The sequence below is a fragment of the Xenopus tropicalis genome, chromosome 6 (assembly GCF_000004195.4).
Source record: "Xenopus tropicalis strain Nigerian chromosome 6, UCB_Xtro_10.0, whole genome shotgun sequence".
In the NCBI taxonomy this organism is placed as follows: domain Eukaryota; kingdom Metazoa; phylum Chordata; class Amphibia; order Anura; family Pipidae; genus Xenopus; species Xenopus tropicalis.
The window spans coordinates 90,447,717-90,471,789 of record NC_030682.2 but is presented as its reverse complement, the minus strand read 5'-3'; the positions used below and the strand labels follow the sequence as shown (position 1 = coordinate 90,471,789).

Genomic DNA, 24,073 nt, shown 5'->3' with positions numbered 1-24,073 from the left:
TTGTGAGTTATGGTAGAAAGTAAAGCAAAAAATGCCAACCTGTGACCTGCCCACAGAATAAGTTAGTCAGTCAGTGCCATAGATCTCTGCTGCTCCAAAATGCCTTTTCACAGGCAACAATAGGAGTTTTGGTGGAAAGGCCGCACTTTGACTTTACGAAGTTGCCTTTTAGAGGAAACTTTGCGCATCTTCGGAATGCCAAAGCCATGCGTAGGCCTTTCCACCGGCGACTCATACAGTATTGTTTCTGAAAGGCATTTTGGAACAGTTAGTCCCCTCCGATAATGTCCCTTGAGCAATTGCTCTTAATATATTGGTGCTTTTTTTCTTAGGAGTGCATTGCCTAGATGTGTATATAGGATATGATAGGATATGAGTTCATGGGTTACACATTATTTAAATGATTTTGTAAGCACGATAAAATCCTAATTAGTTAAAAGGAGCCTATAATTTAACATTTGTCATTATAAATTACTCATATTTATATTTGTTTATATATCTAGCAAAATGATAGCATTGTTTTTAAGGATGGATTTTTGTTCTATAAAAATCTAACTCTATAAATAAGATAAAAGTGAAACAATAAATACATGTACTTGAGGCTGTGTTTTGTGGCACATGGGTCTCACATGTCCTTACGTTCAGTACTGTTTCTCTAAATAGTGCTAGAAAAGTCCATAAATAGAGCCAAATAAAAAGTAGGCTTCAACAAAGATTTCTTGTCCAGTTTATAAAGGCCCTTTGTTTGTTGCTATTGCACAAAATGCAAGCCAGAATGACCAGCTAAATAAGCATTATTGAGAATGATATCTAAATTTTGTTTGGGTGAGCTGATAAAGATATAACTCAATGATTACATGGGGTCAAATAGCCAGGTGTCCACAAATTGTTCCACTCATTGGAGGATCCTCTTGCACTGATGTCACAGTACCAACATGATGAAATCCTTGTAATGTATGTATGTTGGAGTAAACTGAGTTTCTGTCCAGATTAACCTGTGACAATATGTAGTATTGTAAAAGTTATAGTCCAATAACACTGCTGTGGAATTTTTATGGTTAAGGCACACAGGGTGATTTGTTGCCCCTGGGAAATCTGCTTTACCCACAGGTAACAAATTATGGCATCAAAACAACTGGGAATGAGACTAAGGCACAGGGGTGCCTAGTTTAGGAACTACAGTATTTCCATGTTTAGGAAGTGGTGGATGGGTTTGTTGCACTTTTGCCAGCATTTGCCATTCCCAACACAAAGAGAAATGCCAGTCTGGCCCAGATTGGTAATTGTACTGATAAGGGAAAATGCAAGCCTCTGTTTTCTATCTTGGAGGCCAGAGACCTGCAGAACTTTAGAAGCGTGCAGGGCGGTGTACAAAGTGTGCAAAAAACATGAAACATTGCACTTTGCATCCTGCCCTGCACTTAGTAAATGACCCCTAATAATATTTCCTTGCCCTATTTCCAAAATGAAAACAAAGACTAAATCAAAGGCAGTAAGGTAAAAGGGCATTATTTATTATTAACCACTTGCGACCAGAAAGATGTTTCACTATTCTAACAGCAAAAGACCAGGTATGGCTAAAATTTAAGCCATATTTACAAACACAAGGGCAAGTTCAAACCATACAAAACTGTGTGCATTTAAACATTACACTGTGGAGCACATTTATCAAAGCATGATGACCACGATTGTGAAAAATTTGTATTGTTTCTAAAGTTTAGAACTTTTCATAATGACCGCGAAAATATTGTCAAAATTATCCGACTTTTTCACGATTTGCGTAAATTTTTACGCAAAAGTCTTTTGCCCAGGTTGGAGCTGCAGAGTACCATTGAGTCCTATGGAAGGCTTCCAAATCATACATTGAAGTTTCAAAGTCAGAAAGGTTTCTGCTCCGTTTCCAATCGTTCGGATGAAAATTTCATAACTTTCGGATCGCTTCCTTCTCATCTCACTTTCCTAGAAAGTGCTAGACAAGAGTAACTATCTAACTGGTCCTTGTTTACGGGGTCCGTGTCCCCGACTTCACTAGAGTAGGTGATGACTCTAGGGTAAATTATGGATTTACTGGGGCCCTGTTGATCCCAGGCTCAGTGGACTTTCACCTGAGACACAGAGGCAGCCAAAGAGGAAGACCCACCCCTTTGCTTAACACTATATTGGAGTGCAAAGGGTGGAGTCAACCTGTAAACCAATAAGGCATAAGTGCATAACTCTAAACTGATACATGGGTCTTTGCCCAGCAACAGCAGAAACTAAGGAAGTTGTAGGGTTTAAAGCAATAGGGGTGTGTTAACCCTGTGGGTCCCTACATTAGTATGTTACAAAAATCAAGCAGGGAATTGATGGTTAGTGATCTCATAAAAGCACATATTACTTATTGTTACTATTTGTTTTTTGCCTTTATAGTATTTTTAATTATAATTATTTCTCCCTGTTATAGTTAGACTAGTTGCAAAATCCAATGCCGTGATTTTTGTCTGTATGCAAATGAAATTAGTTAGTTGTATTTTGTCTTTGATACATTTATATCTTTTAAAAGGACTTATCCAGCTGTCAGCGCTTGTATCCATATGCCTGGCTAAATCCTGATTACCAGATTGCATTTGTTTGTATGAATTCATTTCCTTGTAAAGTGCTAGTGTCACCAGCATTCTCTGTCTCTGCCATCCAACACTCTTTCCGCCCACATCTGCTTTTCTGCATGGATCCCTCATATGCCGGGCCCCGGACAGCTGACCCTAACTGAATGGCTCTATTTTCACCATATTACATGCACTGTAATCTGCTCTATTTTAGTAACCCAGAAGTCAGTTTCCAAAATGTTTGCATATTCATTTGAAAAGCAAGTGATATGCTTGTGATTTAAACAAATAGTATTTAAAGTGAAACATGTTTTACTTACACATTTGCACTGAGTCTCTTTGTTTGTATAGTGTCATGCTCTCAGGGAAGCTGATCAGAAATAGGATTAACGACTGCTGACTCATTAAAATGATGGAATATTTTGCCATCATGTTACTAACCTCTCTAGAGGGGAACATGCTTGCTAAACAAAATCCCTTGCCCCTTTTGTTCTCCATCTCTTACCTTGTTGTACTCTATTTGCTCTAATTGTTAAAGTTTTGACACTGAGCTAGGGGTTGGGGGCCTATCACTAAGGAATAATATGTAAAGCTGCCTCTGTCTGTGTAAATTAAACTTTGACTTTCGGATTTTCACATGTCTGTGTGGAGGATTGCTCATTGAGTCAGTGTCTCCTCTTATATAACTCGGCTGATTCACAGTTTTGCAATAATGGCAGAAGGCATATTGATGTCTGGCACTAGTAAATAATCAGGTCCTGGAAAGTATAAATAGCCTTAAAGTTGCAAAGTGTCAGTCTTCAATACAGTTCATAAATAGCGTGGGCTACTATAAAACTACTACTATAAAATTACTACTATAAAACTACTACTATAAAACTTGCATAGAATGCAATAATATGGATTAGTGTACAGTTTTGGCACTTGACATTCTATTTTTCTTTCTTGCATAGGCGGATTTTCAATAAGGCTAGTGAGAAAAACAAAACAAAAAAAAAAACCCTTACTCTGTTTCTGCACTGTCCAGGAAATCATCTCCTGTTCCTGCAAGCCGGTTCTGCTGTGCTCAGATTGGATCTTTCTTCTTGTGGATTCTCCAATCAGAGCACAGCTTTCTTGACAGACAGTAAAATTGACCAGTCAAGGCGCAGATCCAGACAGGGATTGGGAGATATTACAAACTGAAGGCAGTGCAGAAATGAAGACTGAAAAGAAGAATCTGCAGCCGTAACTTTACCTAAGAACCAACTCTGAACTTTTGCTGCAGATTTCATCCCACTTCTACAGGTACTATACACGGGTACTATACATAGGTACTATACAGATGTAAAGGCTGAATCACTGGCTGAAATTATATTGTTTTTTGCCTGACCTGATATTTATAATATGCCTATCACATACCTCCCAACATTTTGAAAACGGAAAGAGGGACAAAAATAAATGCTGTGCGCAGCGGGGCAATGTTTTTGGCCACACCCATTTTTGCAACCACACCACCTAAATACCACTCCCATTTGACTAAATTTGGCTGGTTATTTTAAGTTTGAACACATTTCTGGGGGTTTTGGGGTCCTGTTTTATGTGTTATTACAGTTTTGCTGAAAAAGGTGAAATTGCCCTTTAGGTTGTGAGTCTCAGTTCCCCCAAGATATAATTTGCCATTCTCTTCTGACTCTTTCTAGCTTTCAAATGGGGGTCACTGACACCGGCAGCCAAAAAGTATTACACTTTACACAATACAATTTTATTATTATTGTAATTTTTTATTACTTGTTTTTCCATGCAGGCATCTTAACTATTCATATTCCCATCTCTTGTTTAAACCACTACCTGGTTGCTAGGGTAAATAGCAACCCGATAGCCTGCTGAACTACCAAATGGAGAGCTGCTGAACAAAAAGCTAAATAACTGAAAAACCATTAAAAATAAAAGAGGACCAATTGCAAATTGTCTCAGAATATCAATGTCTACATTATATTAAAAGTTAATTCAAAGGTAAACTACCCCTTTAAGCTAACTCATCACAAACACACTTTTACATCCTAAGCATTTTAAGGTAAAAAAAACCTTCCCACTCGCACTTTTGGGCCGTATCCCTGGGAGTCAGTCGGAACCGCAAGAGGTAGTTGGGAGTTAATTTTTTACACTAGCAGCAAATCCACTAAGTCTCACATTAGCTTTAGGTCAGTCTATGTATTGCCCATTTTTAGCCTCCCCAAACAAAAAAGTCACCCTCCGCCTATGCTTTCTTGCTGTCTTTTCCTTGCCAGGGAGCACTGGAAAAAATAACTTAATCTTAGCCTGTATCATAAATTGGTGGATAGTGACACGTTTACTGCTTTGTGCAGTATGTTGTTATGTTATTTTCTTTGGGAAGAAGTCACAGTCCCATGTCGGTTGGACTTCTTGGCTGACCTTTTTAGTTCTTAGTGGCTAATGGGTCTTGTAACCCATAGCAACCAAACAGATGTTTGACAGGTAGCAAGTAGCATGTACTGGTCAGAGAGGAGATTTTGCACTTTTTTTTTAATGGCATTGAAAGTGCAACTATTAATAAGGAACAGAGAGTGCAGCATTATCTCTTATTCAATTCTGTCTTTTGGATATGTTTGCTGGCAATGTCCTATGTATATGTCCAAACTGTGGCTCTATCCAGCGGTTTTTTTTTTTACCTTCAATGCAGAGTTTCTCCCCAAAACCTGTAAGAAATACTGCTTGCTTAAGGCAGGGGGTATTTCATGCTTACTGCATCCTGTGCTTCATATGCATTAAAGCAGCTAAAATCAACTAATTGCTGTAAAATGCAAGTTTTCCAGTATGTGTATAGGCAGAAGCACATTTTTGAATGTTTTTTTTTATTCTGCAAATCATTTTGCACTCATTTTAGCTATTGTAAATCGGGCTAGACTGTTTATAATGATTGCCATGTCACAGCAGTGAGTTCATTATATAATTTGCAGACAGCAATACCATAGGAGAGCCAATTCAGGTTTTGAATAAAAACTGTCTATGAATTCTTCTATGTTGTCATAATATTTGAAATATTTTTTGCATTTTGTTATCTTGTTTGTTCAGGCTGGCCCAGGTTTATCTTTGTAACATACTTACAAATGCTGCTCCAGACAAGCCTGCGAGCTTACATCTGACATTTGCACAGATAGTTACTGTACACATACCCAAACAGAATTTAAACTTTTTAAACATGATTTTGAACATGTTGGGGCTGCGTAAAAATAAATAAAATACAGGTATGGGACCCATTATCCAGAATGCTCGGGACCTGGGGTTTTCCAGATAAGGGGTCTTTCCGTAATTCGGATCCCCTTTCTAAAGTCTGCTAAAAACATTATTTAAACAGTAATTAAACCGAATAGGATAGTTTTGCCTCCAATAAGCGTTACTTATATCTTAATTGGGATAAAGTACAAGGTACTGTTTTATTATTACAGACAAAAAGGAAACCATTTTTAAAAATGTTAATTATTTGATTAGTCTATGGGAGATGGCCTTTCTGTAATTCGGAACCTTTCTGGATAATGGGTTTCCGGATAAGGGGTCCCATACCCGTACTACTAAGGCTATAGAAGGAACCATGTCCAAAAAATAAGGAAGGTTTGGAGAGGCTTAGCAGAAACAAAATGTCATTTACAGGGGCGGGCCAAGCCGTCCGGGCGCCCTAGGCAACCCGGTCGGCCACCTCGCCTGCCCCCTCTGTTGGGGGGGGTGCGATGCCGTGGGTCATTGCCCCCGCCGCTTGTCATTAGCGGCGGGGGCAATGGCAAAGTAGGGGAACTAGTGGTAGGCAGCAGAGGCTTCTGCCTGGCGCCCCCTAATCATTGCGCCCTAGGCAGCTGCCTCTTCTCCCTACCCCTAGTTCCGGCCCTGGTCATTTATAAATTATTAGTTATATGCTCATACATGGAAAGCCATCTATTGGTAGTCTACCCAATAAGAATTTTCACCCTCCTCAGCTCATGTTATTAGACTTCTGAAAACGGTTTAGCTTAATGGCCGATGTTACTGGCTTAACTATAGAGAAACCCCAATGTCACAAGTGGGCCAGGGGAAAGGGGGACCCAGACCACAAGGTATGTATGTATGTATGTATATCTTTATTTATAAAGCGCTACTTATGTATGCAGCGCTGTACAGTAGAATTAATACAAATCATTAATACAAACAGGGGGTTAAAGATAATGGATAAATACAAAGTACAACAATAAATACAAGGTACAGTTGCAATAAGAGTCAGAAACACAAGATGAAGGAGGTCCCTGCCCCGTAGAGCTTACAATCTATATGGGAGGGGTAACTAACAGATACAAATGGGCAAATATAAGTGCTGTAGGTCACAGTGGGTGACACTACAATATAAGTGCTTGTAAGGAACTATACAAGGTCTACTTCCTGTATAGTTAAAAAGCAAACAAAACATTAAAGAAATACCCACTCCTTAGCAGCTCTCCTACCTGCAGGCAGGGATCAGGGGACACAGGCAAGGAGTGGGCAGATGGGGGACGGGGAGTTGATGGACATGAGGGCCTGGCGCTGACTAATTGTGGCACTGGCACATGGATCTGTGCATTGGCTTTTCCCAGTCTGTGGGGTTTTTTTTTTGCAGGTTCAGAAAAGCCAACAGTCTTTTATCAAGTGGGAGCACATTGGCTTTCCTCTGCCTGCGATACATTTCAGTCAGAAGACTGTCATTTTTAAACAGATGTAAATCAATAACTAACATTTTGCAAACAAATTTGCAGTCTACGTTCATTAAAAATGTTTAGTGTTCATTGTTTGTATTTGTATGCTATTTCAAATGAAGTATTGTTTTCTATTTCTTTCTGCGCTGCTGGTTCTGTTGCTTGAAACAATGTAGTAGAAGTCGGACTAACAGTTTCTCAAGGCTTTTTATCATGTGGATTCTGCTGCATTGTTTCAAAAGTCAGAACCAGTCAGGACAGAGAAAAGAAAGGAAGTGACAAATTTTGCCCAGTACTCTGCCACCAGGCACCAGGCCCATTACTTTGCCGCAGCACTTCCTGAGCATTGCAGCCAATTTTGTCTCACATAGCATAAAAAGAATTTCACTAAAAATAAGCAGAGCTCAAGATAAGCATTTTTTTTTAATTTCTGAAACTTTTTTTGCTGGGGTAACAGATTATACCTCAATATTTTTGTATCAGCTTATCAGCATGCAAGCAGTTGTGCTAAAGTTCACTTATACAAGCATTCATCTGTTCAATTCCCAGGGCCTGTTGATTACACCACAGCGTTGATTATAATTAGATTATGTATGCAGTGTCTGGCCGGTTTTCCTATATGATGTATCATGTCTGTGCTTCCCTCATGGTCATGGGTTTATTTTGCTTACTTGTATATTTTCCTGAAACATATCTGCATTTTTTGCATTGTTGGTTTTTCACTTAAGCAGCTGATTTGCCCTATTTACAAATTTGCAAGCAGATGGTAGGGTATGCAAATACTGTGGTACAACACAATGAAGCTCAGTTACCACCAACACTAAATACATTTGGCCTGCTACAGAAAATCAAAACTACTTCAAACTACTTCATGTAGAATAATGAAAGCAAATCGCTTGCTTCTTGTTTAACATCTTTAGGGGATAAACAAATGCAGAATAATCCAATAATGGGTTAGGTGGTAGTTTGGAGACGCCATTGCCCTTGCCTCCCAGCATCGCAAGGGCTACTTTGGTCACGGTAAAAATTAAATCATATCACAAATGGATGTCCAACCTGCGACCAGCTTAAGGGTTGCCCCCTGTCTGGTTAAAGGGATACTTAATGCAAATGTTAGTAACAGGTATGAAAGATAAAAACAAAGGAATGAAAGATAAAAACTTGCTGTTGTTAAACTGCAACTCACAGAAACCCCACTAATGGCCATAGCTCAACATCCCTGATTATGTATTTTCTCCGCCCCGCCCCCCGAGAAGGAGGCTCCAGCCTGCCATTGGTTTTCTTTTTTCTAACTTCTGCTCTGAATAAATCATTCTTATAAAATGGTATAGTTTTCATTCCTCTCTGTAGGTTTTACTTATACAAATCTCTTCCAGTAAGATCTCTGTTCTTTTTATTCTTAAAATAACTTTTATAGATGGTTGACTCATTATGAATCTGACATATCCTGTCACAAGCCTAGATTTACTATCATCATGGGTCTTATTTTAGAAAACTGGAAGGAACAAGGGAAATTTAGCATCTGGTTCAGCACACATGATTTTGTGAGGTTAAGGGCTCTGGCACACGGGGAGATTAGTCGCCCGCAACAAATCTCCCTGTTCGTGGGCGACTAATCAGAGTCGCCATCACCTGCCATCCCCTGCCATCCCACCGGCAAAAATGTAAGTCGCCGGTGGGATGGCACACGCGGCGGCACGATATCGGCAAATCGCCGGTGGGATGGCAGGTGATGGCGACTCGGGGAGATTAGTCGCCCGCAAACAGGGAGATTTGTCGCGGGCGACTAATCTCCCCGTGTGCCAGAACCCTAAGGGCTCTGGCACACGGGGGAGATTAGTCGCCCGCGATAAAACTCCCTGTTCGCGGGCGACTAATCTCCCCGAGTTGCCTACCCCTGCCATCCCACCGGCGAACATGTAAGTCGCCGGCGGGATGGCAGACGCGGCGGCGCGATTTCGCGCAAATCGCCGAAAAAGACTCGCGAGTCTCCCCGAGTTGCCTACCCCTGCCATCCCACCGGCAAAAATGTAAGTCGCCGGTGGGATGGCACACGCGGCGGCACGATATCGGCAAATCGCCGGTGGGATGGCAGGTGATGGCGACTCGGGGAGATTAGTCGCCCGCAAACAGGGAGATTTGTCGCGGGCGACTAATCTCCCCGTGTGCCAGAAACCTAAGGGCTCTGGCACACGGGGGAGATTAGTCGCCCGCGATAAAACTCCCTGTTCGCGGGCGACTAATCTCCCCGAGTTGCCTACCCCTGCCATCCCACCGGCGAACATGTAAGTCGCCGGCAGGATGGCAGACGCGGCGGCGCGATTTCGCGCAAATCGCCTAAAAAGACTCGCGAGTCTTTTTCGGCGATTCCCTGAAATTGCCCCGCCGCGTCTGCCATCCCGCCGGCGACTTACATGTTCGCCGGTGGGGTGGCAGGGGTAGGCAACTCGGGGAGATTAGTCGCCCGCGAAAAGGGAGTTTTATCGCGGGCGACTAATCTCCCCCGTGTGCCAGAGCCCTAAAACCACCTTGAGTTAAGCCTATGAATAAGTGTCCCAACAGGCATGAAATGCGTTAGGCTTTCCTTTGTCCTAAATAAACGTACTTTTAACTTATCTTTATTATTCTTTTTGGGAGTCCACAATTCTTTTCCTTTGAATGTTAAAACCAACTTACACAATCAAGTGAGCTGTGTATTTTTACCACAGCTACCGCAGAGTCACAAAATACGAGCATTTAGATATGCATACGATACTGTAACAAGATGCAGTGTGTGGGTATATACCGTATGCACTGTCTTTACTTATATAGTGCTACTTGTACTTGCAACACTGAACCTTTGTACAATATATTCATAGTTCCCAAGGCCACAAACAAATAAAAATATTCACTGTACTAAGATTAAATACCACACAAGAGGAAGGGGACCGTTTTGCACAGAGGGAATTAATAAAGTCGACGGAAAAATTACAGGCATAGGAGGGGAGGGCATATCTTGGTAGCTTATTGCACAAAATGTCTTAATGTCCTATATATATTGATAATGGGTGAGTGCAGAGGATCTTTTGTTGTTGTCTGTAGGCATAAGAAGGTAAGGGATTTACAACATTATGTACTGGAAGTGCCTGGAGGCCTGAAGGCTACTGAACAGTACCAGACATAGGCTGACTCATTGCAATTTTCCTTAGCAAATGTTACGTTATCCTTTAAGTGCCAATAAACCTACAGGGAATATAGAAAAGGGGGTTATACTCTGCAAATACTGTCCAGGGCTGGAATTAGCAGTTGGACACAGGTGGCTGCCTAGGGCATAATGGGGTGGGGGCACAACCAGCACGGGGGCAGAGAGGTAGCGACCAGTGGGGGAAGGTAAGCAAGTGACTGGCAGGGATAAGTTAGGCCCACAATTGGCAGCATTGGGGAGAGAGGCTATGTTGGATGCAGGGGTGTTTCAGTCCCCTCTGCAAACCTGAGGTGGCCAAAGTGATGCTGCCCTCCACACTTAACTCTTTCAATCAGAACGGGGCAAGGGGAGACCCATTGCTAGCGCAGAGAACAAAAATGTGCTGTCTGCACATAGCAACCAATAAGTTATTTGCTGTTAGACAGGTGACCAGTAAATACTACTTGCTGATTGGTTGCTGTGGGTTACTGCTCTTGGGCAAACTTAGTGCCTCTTATTACATAATCCCATTAACATGAGCAGGAGCTGCTTTTTGCTGTAGCCTGCAGGGTGCTGCCAACTGAGGCAAGCTTCTTAACTTGTCACATGGCTGGAGTTCAACTGGTGGGATGGCAGGGTGATGGCCCGGCACTGGTTAAGGAGAACGAAGAGTTGACAAGCAATTAAATGCCCATTGATTGCTTTGAACCTCAATATTTGTCCCCCCCCAAAAAAATAATTACAATATAGTTACATAGTTACATAGGGTTGAAAAAAGACCATTGTCCATCAAATTCAACCCATCCGAGTAAACCCAGCACACAACCTATACTTACCAATCTATACACTCACATACATAAACTATATATATACAACCAGTAATACTAACTGTAGATATTAGTATCACAATAGCCTTGGATATTCTGATTGTTCAAAAACTCATCCAGGCCCCTCTTAAAGGCATTAACAGAATCTGCCATTACCACATCACTAGGAAGGGCATTCCACAACCTCACTGCCCTCACCGTGAAAAACCACCTACGTTGCTTCAAATGGAAGCTCCGTTCCTCTAATCTATAGGGGTGACCTCTGGTGCGCTGATTGTTTTTATGGGAAAAAAGAACATCCCCCAACTGCCTATAATCCCCTCTAATGTACTTGTACAGAGTAATCATGTCCCCTCGCAAGCGCCTCTTTTCCAGAGAAAACAACCCCAACCTCGACAGTCTAACCTCATAGCTTAAATCTTCCATCCCCTTTACCAGTTTAGTTGCACGTCTCTGCACTCTCTCCAGCTCATTAATATCCTTCTTAAGGACTGGAGCCCAAAACTGCACTGCATACTCAAGGTGAGGCCTTACCAGGGACCTATAAAGAGGCAAAATTATGTTCTCATCCCTTGAGTCAATGCCCTTTTTTATACAAGACAGCACTTTATTTGCTTTAGTTGCCACAGAATGACACTGCCTGGAATTAGACAACTTGTGATCTACAAAAACCCCTAGATCCTTCTCCATTAAGGATGCCCCCAACACACTACCATTCAGTAGATAGTTCGCGTTTATATTATTTCTACCAAAATGCATAACTTTGCACTTTTCAACATTGAACCTCATTTTCCAGTTTGCTGCCCAGTTTTCCAATTTTGTCAAATCGCTCTGCAAAGCGGCAGCATCCTGCATGGAACTTATAGTTTTGCACAATTTAGTGTCATCAGCAAAAATAGAAACAGTACTCTCTATGCCCTCCTCCAGGTCATTAATAAACAAGTTAAAAAGCAAAGGACCAAGGACTGACCCCTGCGGTACTCCACTAACCACACTGGCCCAATTAGAAAATGTTCCATTTACCATCACTCTTTGTAATCTATCCTTCAGCCAGTTCTCTATCCAATTACAAATATTATGTTCTAGGCCAATATTCCTCAATTTGATCATTAACCTTCTGTGAGGTACTGTATCAAATGCTTTAGCAAAATCTAAGTAGATGACATCAACTGCCATTCCAGCATCAAGGTTCCTGCTCACCTCCTCATAAAAGCTGACTAAATTAGTCTGGCAAGATCTGTTACGCATAAAACCATGCTGGCACAAACTAATAGTATTGTGAACTGCAATGTATTCAAATATCCTATCCCTTATTACCCCTTCCAGAAGCTTTCCTACTACTGATGTCAGACTAACAGGCCTATAGTTTTCAGGCTGAGAACGAGATCCCTTTTTAAATAATGGCACCACATTAGCAATTCGCCAGTCTCTCGGCACCATGCCAAACCTCAACGAATCCTGAAAAATTATGTGAAGAGGCTTGGCAATCACAGCGCTCAGCTCATTTAATACCCTGGGATGAATCCCATCCGGCCCTGGACCTTTGTTTACCTTTACATGTTAAAGTCTCTTTTGAATTTCCTCCTGAGTGACCCACACGTCAGTAGCTAAATTACTAGCACTGGGTATATTAATAATGAGGTACAGGCTCACTTCTTCTTAGCTTTTAATTTTTAAACTTCTTAATTTTCTTCAGGGCATGCATGCAGTTGGCAGTGAATCCGCAGATGAAATGAACGGGTTTTGGATGGTCAGCGGTTACACACGGGGATACCATGTGACTCGTGCTATTGCTGAAGACTTAGGATGTTCACCTGGGAAATCTCCAGCTTGGCAGTAGGGCGAGCGAATGCTTGGAACTCTCCTAGTTTATTTCAATTTGGATTTTATTACATGCAAGATAAATATCTGCTTAATTTTCTGGCCAATATTGGTTGGGCAGGCACAATACACGGGCCAGTAAGCTGTTTAAAGGGATTGTATCAGCAACTTATCTCCACCCATGTATGGCCACCTTAACTTTTTCATTCCTTATCCTCTGTTGCTCCTCAGTGTTAGGCTCTCAGTGGCTCACTGATTTGTCCCTTGATATAATTACAAGCAGGAAGTTTGTAGTGATTAGGGACAATTACCTTCTCCATAGTTGGAAGTCTCTGAGTGACATCACAGCAAATGCACACTAAGTCACTCGATGCTCACAGAGGCCCCTCCATCCAACGAAATACTCAAAACGCATGCACACGTATAACTCTGCCAAGGAGATTAAAAAAATCTGGGGAATGCAGTAGGGTGACAGGAGTCCTGAGAAATCCAGGAATGTTTACTGATATGGTGTAGTGATGAGCGTATCTTTTTTGGCCAGCATGGAAAATTTGCAGTTGCATCAAAAAAAACCCCAAAACACGGTTGTAACAAAAAATGTTACGGTTGCGTCAAAAAAAGTGCCGGTTGTGTCAAAAAATTACGCAGTTGCATCATAAAGTTGTGCACATCAAGAAAACGTGTTTCCTCTACTGCCTGCAGGTTGCCTCTACTGGAAGACAAGCCTCCAATTAGGGTAAAATCTGTCCATCGTCATATTGCTCTATCTGTATAGCCAACTTTGCTTTTATGATACATAACCTTAGTTTGCATAGGTAATGGTTTATTCACTCTTTGAACTGCGTTAAATTATGTAGTGTTTTAATATTTTATAGACATTGATAACAGGACATTACTTCAGTATTGTCAGGTAGTTACTTTATTTATTGTCAGACTTAATGGATGATATTATAGGACCATTAGCAGAAATATATTTAGTGAAAGGCAGATGTTGCATTAGGTTGGGATCCTAATCTGAGAAGGTCCCTTATCCATAAATATGCTAGTGAAAGTGAGAATTTACAGTGAAATTTACACTATTATTTTACACCACTATAGACTAGACCTGCCTTAACCCATTGTAGTCATGAGACAGCATGAGCCATTTCTGGCATGAAAATGTGTGCCAAATACTGTTTAAAAAGCAGCAACAATCAGGGTTGATTTTGAAAGGCTAAAGGCACATGTAGAATTTGTAGAAATCTTGAAAGTTTTGGTGCCAGGGTTATTATTAATTTCACAGGGATGGAAAAATGCCTATAATTATGAGTGTACTCGCTTGTCAAAGAATGAATGTAATTAGTGTCAAATTGAGGGAAAAGAAAACTATCTAGCTTTAGCTAGACCGTGTCCCAATATGGCCAAGCTAGTCTTACTGTTTGGCCCCCAAAGTAGAGGCCTGTGCAGACCCATCTTATCAGTGATCTGATGCAGTCCCCTCCTGAGAGGATTTTGCCCAATTTCTGTCCATTTCCCAGTTAGATATTGTTTCAGCAGCCTGTGGTTTGGAAAAAAAAACCACATGCCAATAGGCTATCAGCTTGGATAACAGACCATTGTCAGGCCTTGTATGGCCTGCTTAACTCCTGCACTGAACATTAGTGCAACTTCAAGTAGTGCAAAAAAAAAGATTTAAGGGCCCAAGCAATCTGCTCCCCCCCATTATGTGTTAGCAAATTTCAAACCTCAGAGCTGCTAAATTAACTTTTAGTCAGTAAAGCATGCCTGTCATTTGTGACTGTAACTCCCTTCACAGTAATCTGGGCTACAAATATGGAGTGGCCTCAACATTTGGCAGTGCCACATCCAGCATCAGGCGCCTTGTTAGTCATTGCTAAGCTGGAGGATGCTCAGTGGAAGCTGCTCTGGCCCTAGCTTTTAGTATTCCTGGGCAGACAGCCTGATTCTGGATGTGACATGGACAAAGATGGTGGTTGCCAGCCACATTTTCAGGAGATGTAAAGTTTTAATCAGTGGCAGTAATGAGGTTAGACTGAGGGCAGGGGACTTATATTTTAAAGGCCAATGGCACACAGACATTTTTTTTATCTAATTGCCCCCACTATCCATTGTAGGTCAGTTACTACTGACACACACATACAGACACAAACACACATATATAATACAGAAGAGCCATGAATGTCCTTATACCTTTGGAGTTCCATGACCTGTATAAAAGCACTTGGACTTCAAGCTCCTGGTCAGGAAACTCCTGAGTGACTTATGATATCCTTATATTTTACAATAGAGGGAACATTATTCACTATATATAGAAATATTTTGTAGTTTATGGATCTTGCACATACACTTTATATCTGATCTTCCTATTTTGGAATGACCCAAAAGAAATTTTGTAATTATTTTTATGGTGTCGTTTTTATTATTAAAATTCACTGTGTATATTACAAATAATTCATTCTACTACTTACAATTTTATTTTTGAACAAATAATTGTATTTTTTGTAGCTGTAATCATGCATTGGGTGAGCCAGACTTGGATTTTTACTATTGAATGCTGTAATTATATCTTCCATTAGGTGGGGCATGGGAGCATTTTTAGCAATATAGGTGCCATGGAGTTGTTATCTTGTTACCTTCCCATAGTTCTGCTGATCGGCTGCTGAGGGGAAATGGAGGGGGGGTAATATCACTTCAATTTGCCGCACAGCAGAAAAGAGTGACTTAAGTTTATTAGAGCAAAAATCACATGGCTGAGAGCACCTGGGAAACTAAGAATATGGCTAGCCCGACATCATATTAAAAAATTAAATATGAAAAAAGTTTGCTTCTTTGAAAAATGGATTTCAATGCAAGATTCTGCTGAAGAAGTTTTCCCATGACAGAATCCCTTTGATACATTTTATGCATCATCATTCATCTAAATGTAATGTAATCTGAATGTAGTATTCACTGTCCTGTCATAAGTGGCATTTTTAGTGTGATACAGGAAGATCTGCACTACCTGCAGGCAACCAATTTTTCTAACATACCTTTACATCTGAATCTTCTTGCTAAAACATATGAACATATGTAACTGCTGGATATTGCCTTCTCCTTCCTTTTGCCAGAGATTTCCATTGACACCAATGCAAAGTTATTTTCAGAAAATTTGTCACCCCTGGGTAGCGCAAATTTCCTCCCCCCTCAAAAAAAATCCAAGGAACAACTCTGTGTTCCATGATCCTAAGGGCAATGACACAGGCCCCTTGATTAATCTCTAATAGCAGTGGTGACTAATCTCCTCTGAATGCTTTCATGTTAGTGATAATGTAAATCGCCGGTAGAAAAACATGTCGCTTTAGCTTTCCGAAGTTGCTCAAAGTTGTCTTGAGAGGAAACTTTGTCCGACTTCAGAAAACTGTAGTGATGCATATGTTTTCCTACCAGCGATTTACATCATTGCCAGTAGAAGGTCATTCAGAGATTTGTTGCCACTACTAGAGGAGATTATTTGTGGGGTGATTAATCATCTTGTGTGTCATTGCCCATATACTTCTTTGCAACCAGTTTTCTAAAAAAAGAATTATTTTGATGATACACCTTCAGATCCGCTCGCTTGGCGATGTTGCCAAACGAGTGGGTCTTCTCCCGATAACCCCCACCTACGGGTGGGCGATATCAGGAGAATCCAGGGTAATTTGGTTATAATTGAGTTATAATGACGGGTATAGGCAAAGTCGGTTCATCGGCTCGTTCATGCTGTCCCCGATCCGACTAAATTTTTTTTAGCCAGGCCCGTCGGTAGTACCCATACATGGCCCAATTAGCTGCCGAATCAGTCTAAAGGTGGCCATACACGCACCGATAATATCGTACGAAACCTCGTTTTGTACGATATTCGGTGCGTGTATGGTATGTCGGCGAGTCGACCCATATCGCAGGAAGCTGCTGATATCGGCCGACTCGCCGATCGGACCAGTTTGAAAATTTAGATCGGACGCCATAGAAGGCGCCTGACCAAAATCTCCCTTCAGCGCTGAATCGGCAGAAGGAGGTAGAAATCCTATTGTTTCTACCTCCTTACCTGCCGATTCAGCCCTGAATGGTGTGTGGCGGATCTGACGATGTTTCGTGCAACCGATGGTCGCACGAAACATCATCAGATCGCCACGTGTATGGCCAGCTTAAGGGACCGATATCGGCAGCTAGAATCGGCCCATGAATGGGCACCTTTAAAGGAGAAGGAAAGGCAAAGTCACTTGGGGGTGCCAAAATGTTAGGCACCCCCAAGTGACTTGAATCGCATACCTTTTCCCCTGAGCTGGTGCCCCTGTTCAGAAAGAACAGCACCAGCCCGGGGTACCTGCAGCGCTTCCTCCTTCCTGTATCGCTAGTGCGCGCAAGCGCAGTATAGTGAAACAGCCTAACTTTAACAGAGAAGTCGGCTTTTCACTCTACTGCGCATGCGCCTATTGTGTTAGTCGCAGCGAAACGATGCCGGAAGGAGGAATCACATTGCTTCAGGTACCCCGGGCTGGTGCTGTTTTCTCCTAACAGGGGCACCAGCCTGGGGTATGAGGAGGCTGCTGATATCGGCCAGGTTAAAAGATTTTGATCGGGCGCCATAGAAGGCGCCTGAGCAAAACCTGCCTTCAGGGCTGAATCGGCAGAAGGAGGTAGAAATCCTATTGTTTCTACCTCCTTATCTGCCGTTTCAGCCCTGAAGGTTAGTGGCGGATTTAACGATCTTTTCGTGCGACCATCGGTCGCAAGATTGCAAATCGCCATGTGTGTGACCACCTTTAGGCTAAGGCTGATATCCCATGCTGAGATTAGTTGCCCCCGATAGGTCTGTTACCGTGGGCTACTAACCTCTAGTAAATGCCTTTCCACCAGCAACAAAGGGAATCACCAATGAAAAAAGACTATGCATAAATCAAACATTAGATAGTTGGCAGACACCAATCAAAAATTATCGGGGCGATAATTCGGAGCCCATACATGGTCCGAAAATCTCACAAAACTAATGTTTGGTACAATTATATCACTGCATGTTTGGCCAGCTTAAGGGGGCAGGGCTCTTCCCCCTCCATCCAATTCAAACACCACCAGCTCCACAGCCCTGTTTATTTTAGGATGACAAAACTAAACTAAACTGATAAGAGATAAGCTTGTGTTGTGGCAACACACTATTGTTACAGAACCAAAATATATATATGTAGTGCTGTTTGCCAAAAGGATAACATCTCACATAGTTTCTATGCTGGAGCTGTCTAGTGCCCTGAATGCTGTCTGACTCTGGAACTTACAGATGTGTCATTTTCTGGTATCTGGGACTGACTTTGCCAACATTTAACTCCTTGCTACTAGTATACCCCCAGGATGGCAGCCAGTTAAACCTGCTGAATGTGCAACACCCATCAACTGCAGGTACAAACCATAGACACATGCTCTAATACTGTGTCATATCCAAGGTTACCACCTCACTATAAAACATTCAGAGGGGCAAGGTCCTATTTCAAAACATTCTAAATATTGTGCTTCAAATCATCTGCACATTACTTGTAATGTAACGAAAATGTATTTTACCTGCAATTCTGTTCAGTGTTACCCAGTAATGTTCATCTGGGCTGTAGGTGTCCTTGGACCACAGCAACAGATTAGTAGCTCTCTGATCTTCTAGAATAAACCGTGTGAATTCCCTTGTGAGTGCAACATAGGCAGAGCCAAAGTAAATTGTGATATTATGAGGAGGGGGAGGCTTTAGAACCCTTGTTCTCACTACACGTGAATTGACTATATCCTCCCGATGAACATACTTGGTCCTTGGTATTGCATGGGCAGGTGGTAATACCCCGGGAGTTATATTTTTCCCTTTAAATGATTTAATATGATGTATTATTTCCTTATTTGTCTTTAAAGGAAAATCTTGCCCACACAAATTGATAACATATTTCCACTGCACGTCTGATGCCAACAGATCTTTCATGCAATTCAGATCAGCCTGGAGTCTGGATATCCCACCATACACCACCGGTTCCATTTTTGAAGCAAGAAATGTGTTGGGAAAACATTGGACTAAACTGTCCACAGCCTGCATGAAATCAGCACTTGCCTTTTCATCAACATGGACGCAGTATATATTTTGGGGCATGTAGATAGCTCTAAACAGTCTCTCGAATGTCTCAAACTCCTTGTGCACTGTCAGTATATAGGCTAATGGAAAGGCAGCCTCTTCTTGGGAAAGTGGAGACATGATGAAGTGATTTTGCCTGACATACTCAGGGCAGCTGGATTTTTCAAATGCGGTCAGTAGCGTCGATTCCCAGGCAAAAGATTTCTGTCCATTTAGGAAAGACTCACATGTTTCAGCGAATTGCAGTTTCTCCTCTGTGGTATTATACCTATGGAGACCTGCTAATTTTAAAAGACTGTTGTTATAATATAGGAGCAGGACTGTGACACTTAGGACAGGGATAGGGAAAATAAATCGTACCCAAGAAGGCATTATGGAAGGAAATTCCTTGGAGCGCTGTACGTCCAGATAGATGCAGTATTTTCCTGTGGTGCATTAGGCAAATATCCTTCGTGCTGTCAGACTTGCTGTGTCTGTCCTTTGTGCCGACAAAGTTGGCAGTTTGCTGCCTGTTACTGCGTGCATTTGTGCCATGTCAGTCGTAACATCAGCCTGTTCTCTCTCCCAGTCGGCATCTGATTTTGTGCGAGCTGCAGAATGCTTTGATGACCTTCTGTTCACTTTCAATTTGCATATTAAAGCAACTGAGAACTGATTGGTTATGGAACTAGCAACCACCAACATGTCACTGGCTGCTGAATCTGCTCCCCCTGCGTGTTATTTGCAGCCAACTCATTCTCCTCTGCTTTACTATAAGTCATGGCTAGGTTTTTTAGACACATGCGAATATGTATTCCTCTGTTGCATGGCCTTATGTATTGCTGGGTTCACTAATATTAATATTAAAACCAAATAGATATTATGTGAAAATTAAAGTTTGTCAATAAGAAATATTTATCATATCCTTACTATATACCAGTGATCCCCAACCAGTGGCTTGTGAGCAACATGTTTCTCACCAGCCCCTTGGATGTTGCTCTCACTGGCCACAAAGCAAGTGCTTATTTTTGAATTTCTGGTAAGGAGGCAAGTTTTGGTTGCATAAAAACCAAGTATAATGCCAAACAGAGCCTTCTGTAGGTTGCCAATCCACATAGGGCATATTAAGTAGCCAATTATATAGCTCTTATTGTTACCCCAAGGAACCTTTTTCATGCTTGTGTTACTCCCCAACACTTTTTTAATTTAAATGTGGCTCATGGGTGTAAAAGGTTGGGGATCCCTGCTATATACCATATACTTTAATTACACATGTAGAGGTATGAGACCTGATATGCAGAATGCTCAGGACCCGGGGGGTTTTGGATAAGGGTCTTTCTGTAATGTGAATCACCATACTTTGTCTACTTAAACATTTAATTAATTGTTTTGCCTCCTATAATGATTAAATATGTCTTAGATGGGATCGAGTACAAGGTGCTGTTTTAGTATTACAGATAAAAAATGAAATCCCTCTTTAAAATTTGAATTATTTTTATGGATGCACCAAATCCAGGATTTGATTTGGGTTATGGACAAGATTTGTCCTTTTCAGCAGGATTCAGGCGGATTTGATGCTGGAAAATTTGATGCCAAAAATATTGTCACCCATGTAAAAAAGAAATTGTTGCGCAAAAATTTTTTTTTTTGACATAAAACAGGACAAATTTGCTCATCACTACACGGAAGTTGAAAATGTATAAATGTATGCAAATTAGGATTTGGATTTGGTTCAGTATTCAGCCGAACCTTTTGGAAAGAATTTGGTGTTCCGCCAGATTCTAAAATTGTGGATTCGCTTATTTTATTAAAATGAAGTCTATGGGAGATGGCTTTCCCATAATTCAGAGCTTTCTGGATAATTGGTTTCCCAATAAGGGATCTCATACCTGTATTTAATTATACACATACTATAGAACAGGTGGAGTTTTCTGTATTATGTGTCAGCTCTTGGTGTAAGGAAAAATGTAATAGCACTGTATGCTATAAAATAAATTGCACTGCTACTGCACAGTCAACAAACCATTCGATAACCATGGTACACAGATATCACTCTGGATTATTTGCCAAATATATACATATAAAAGTTTATATACAAGTTTTGTATAATTTTATTGGTACATATATAGCCTGCAAAGAGCTTATACATATCCAGATAAAAGGCATTTAATCATTACTACATTCCACATCAATTTATCCTGGCAGGTCTTATGCCATGTAAAGGAAGTGTCCCACGCCAGGTATTGTTACCATCCCAGCAAGTAACATTGATTAAAACACTAATGATTATCTTTGTTTGCTCCCCCAGCAACTGTAAGCAGCGCAAATAGCTATGCTAAAAGGTGGAGAGGTGAGTAACATGCCTGGTATATCAGCTTTGTTTTTTCACTGTGTGGGTATCCTGACGAAGGGAGGGAGTGCCCCCCGAAATGTTGATTTTTTTTTGTGGTACATTAGCATAATAAATGGGGTAAGCTCCCCAGCTGAAAGTTTGCTTGAGTCTCTGTTTCTGCTTTGTTCTATACTGGTATATCAAATTGCAGTGTACAAAAATCACAGAAATATCTTACAATCCTATATGAATCACATGAAAAGCCAGGACAATTTTTTTTTACAGATACTCTTTTACTAAAAATGCATGTGCGTGTAGTAACCAGGTGGAAATGACATAAATGACATATTAACTGAAGAGCAGGGATGTAGATGGCTTGTTAACTAATGTAAGAGGGTACCTAGCATATTAGTAAGGGGTGAGTGGTTTATTAACTGGAAAGGAACAGACAAGCAGCATATTAACTAAAGGACCGAAGAAGAGATGGTACATTAAATTGGGTATGGGTAAATATTAGATTATATTGGGAAGATAATGAGGTTGCATATTAACTTGGAAAATAGATGACATATTAACTTGAAGATGGGGAAGGTGTCTTCTTATTAAAGAATAAGTGAGGGTTAAGGTGGCCATACACAGGCTGATTCTAGTTGCTGATATTGGTCCCTTAGATCGATTTAGCAGATTATCGGACCGTGTAGGGGCAATAACAACCTGCCTGCGCAACCGACATCTGGAATCGGGCAGATATCGATTTGGCAGGTTAAAAAATTTAGTCGGAATGGGGACCGCATTGTTCATTGATGCGGCCCCCGAACCGACTGTGCCTGTTACCGTAGTTCTAATTCCCCAGGGCCAAACAACCAAATTCGCCCAATATTGCCCACCTGAAGTTGGGGATATGGGGAGAAGATCCGTTCGCTTGACGACCTCGCCAAGCGAGTGGATCTTAACATGCATGGCCACCTTTAGGTACCATTTTAACTGCCCAGACGCAATCCCAGTTGCTGCTCCCATGACCGCTGGTGTCCCTCCACTGACGTGTTTTACTTACGCCTGCTCAGGGGAGGACGTTGGGCGGGTGGCGGGGGCAGCTGTGAGGGGTGCTGGGAATGTGGCGGGTGCACCTTGGGGGGGGTGCGGGGCTCCTGGGGTGGTAGCCCCGGTGGGCACCGCGCCCCCCAGTTCGACCCTGTCCTGAGGACTAAAGAGGCACAATAATTTACTATTTAGGCAGAATCTGGAGTGAGCAGGACTTGCTTGCTGAAATGTGTAGCTTGTTACCAAAGGGCTGCCATCAGAAGTCTTATATTTTCAATTTGAGATATTCAAGTTTTCAAGTTTTTTTTGAGTTTGTGAACTCGAAAATTCAAGGTATTCGAGTTTTCTTATTCAGAAGAGATTTCCTTATTAATATATAAGCAAGCATCCGATATGTGAGTTTATTCAGTTTAGAAAAACAAACTTGAAACTCGAAAATTGATAAATAAGCCCATTCATGTATACATCTATTTATTGTGCAGTGTTGTGGAGTAAGTTACTGCTTTATAAATACATAATATTTCTACCTCCTTCACAAAATTTTTTTGTAAAATTACTTTGTCCCCTCATACTCATGAAAGATAACAGTTATGTACCAAATAAAATGTCTAAAAAAATAAACAATGTACCAAAGTTTTGTCAAGGTTAATAACTTATGGTCAGTGTGTGTGGATAGCATTTCATTTGCCCATACAAGTGGGCAGCCTTGTTTTATTGATCTCATCTCTTGGTCAACATAATTAGATCTTACTGGGCACGGGAATGTGGGGGTTATTATCGACCAGATCTGCTGTAAGCAGATTGGTTTGTCGCAGTGGTTGCTTTAAATGGTCATTCAATAGAGATAGTATATAATTACTGGATATCTTGCTTGCTGTATTTTACTTAAACAGCTATTTTAGCCTCAAATGATCTAGTATCTTTTTATAGATTATCCTCTTACTCTTTTAGAAACTACAGTTAGCATTGACCAACTGTATGAGGTATTCTCTCTGGGGAGATGAAAACACGCAGTTAACAATTTTAACTAGAATTGTTCTGGATAATATGCATACTTTCAGTAGCTTCACTAAATAATATATGAAGGGGGGAACTTGGGATGATTGGGTGGTAGAAAGTGCTGAATGGACCACTCATCTCCTGTATTCACATCACTTAGCACATACTGAATGAGTAACATTATTAATCATGCTTGTTTTAGTGCTGCATTAAATAGGCAGAGCAGTCTGGTGGAAGAGGTCAGATACAGTGAATGAAAAAAAAAACCCAAGCAAGCTTTTATCTACAGTATCACCCTAGTAACAGTTATACTGGCTAAGTTATTAATTAGAGGTGTCTAAATCGCTTAGTTAATATCTTGGTTACCATCATATTGTGTCCCAGTAGTAGTAGATCACAGGCTTTGCAAGTAAAAGATGATTTAGTAATAAGGCATAACTATAATGTTTTGCTGCATAAACCACCATAACATTTTATTTATCTCTTTAGTTTCTGTTAGAAATCATCAAATTTA

General features: G+C 41.1%; 1 protein-coding gene across 1 annotated transcript in view; it reads right to left on the bottom strand.

The window, feature by feature from the left end:
• Positions 1 to 19,811, bottom strand: part of gcnt2.2 (glucosaminyl (N-acetyl) transferase 2 (I blood group), gene 2) — a 49,478-nt gene extending 29,667 nt beyond the window's left edge. Inside the window, exon 1 of the mRNA XM_002932669.4 lies at positions 18,662 to 19,811. Within this exon, the coding sequence (XP_002932715.2) occupies positions 18,662 to 19,580 (919 nt within the window). The 5' untranslated portion in view covers positions 19,581 to 19,811. The remainder of the gene's footprint in view (positions 1 to 18,661) is intronic.
• Between the last annotated feature and the right edge of the window lie 4,262 nt (positions 19,812 to 24,073).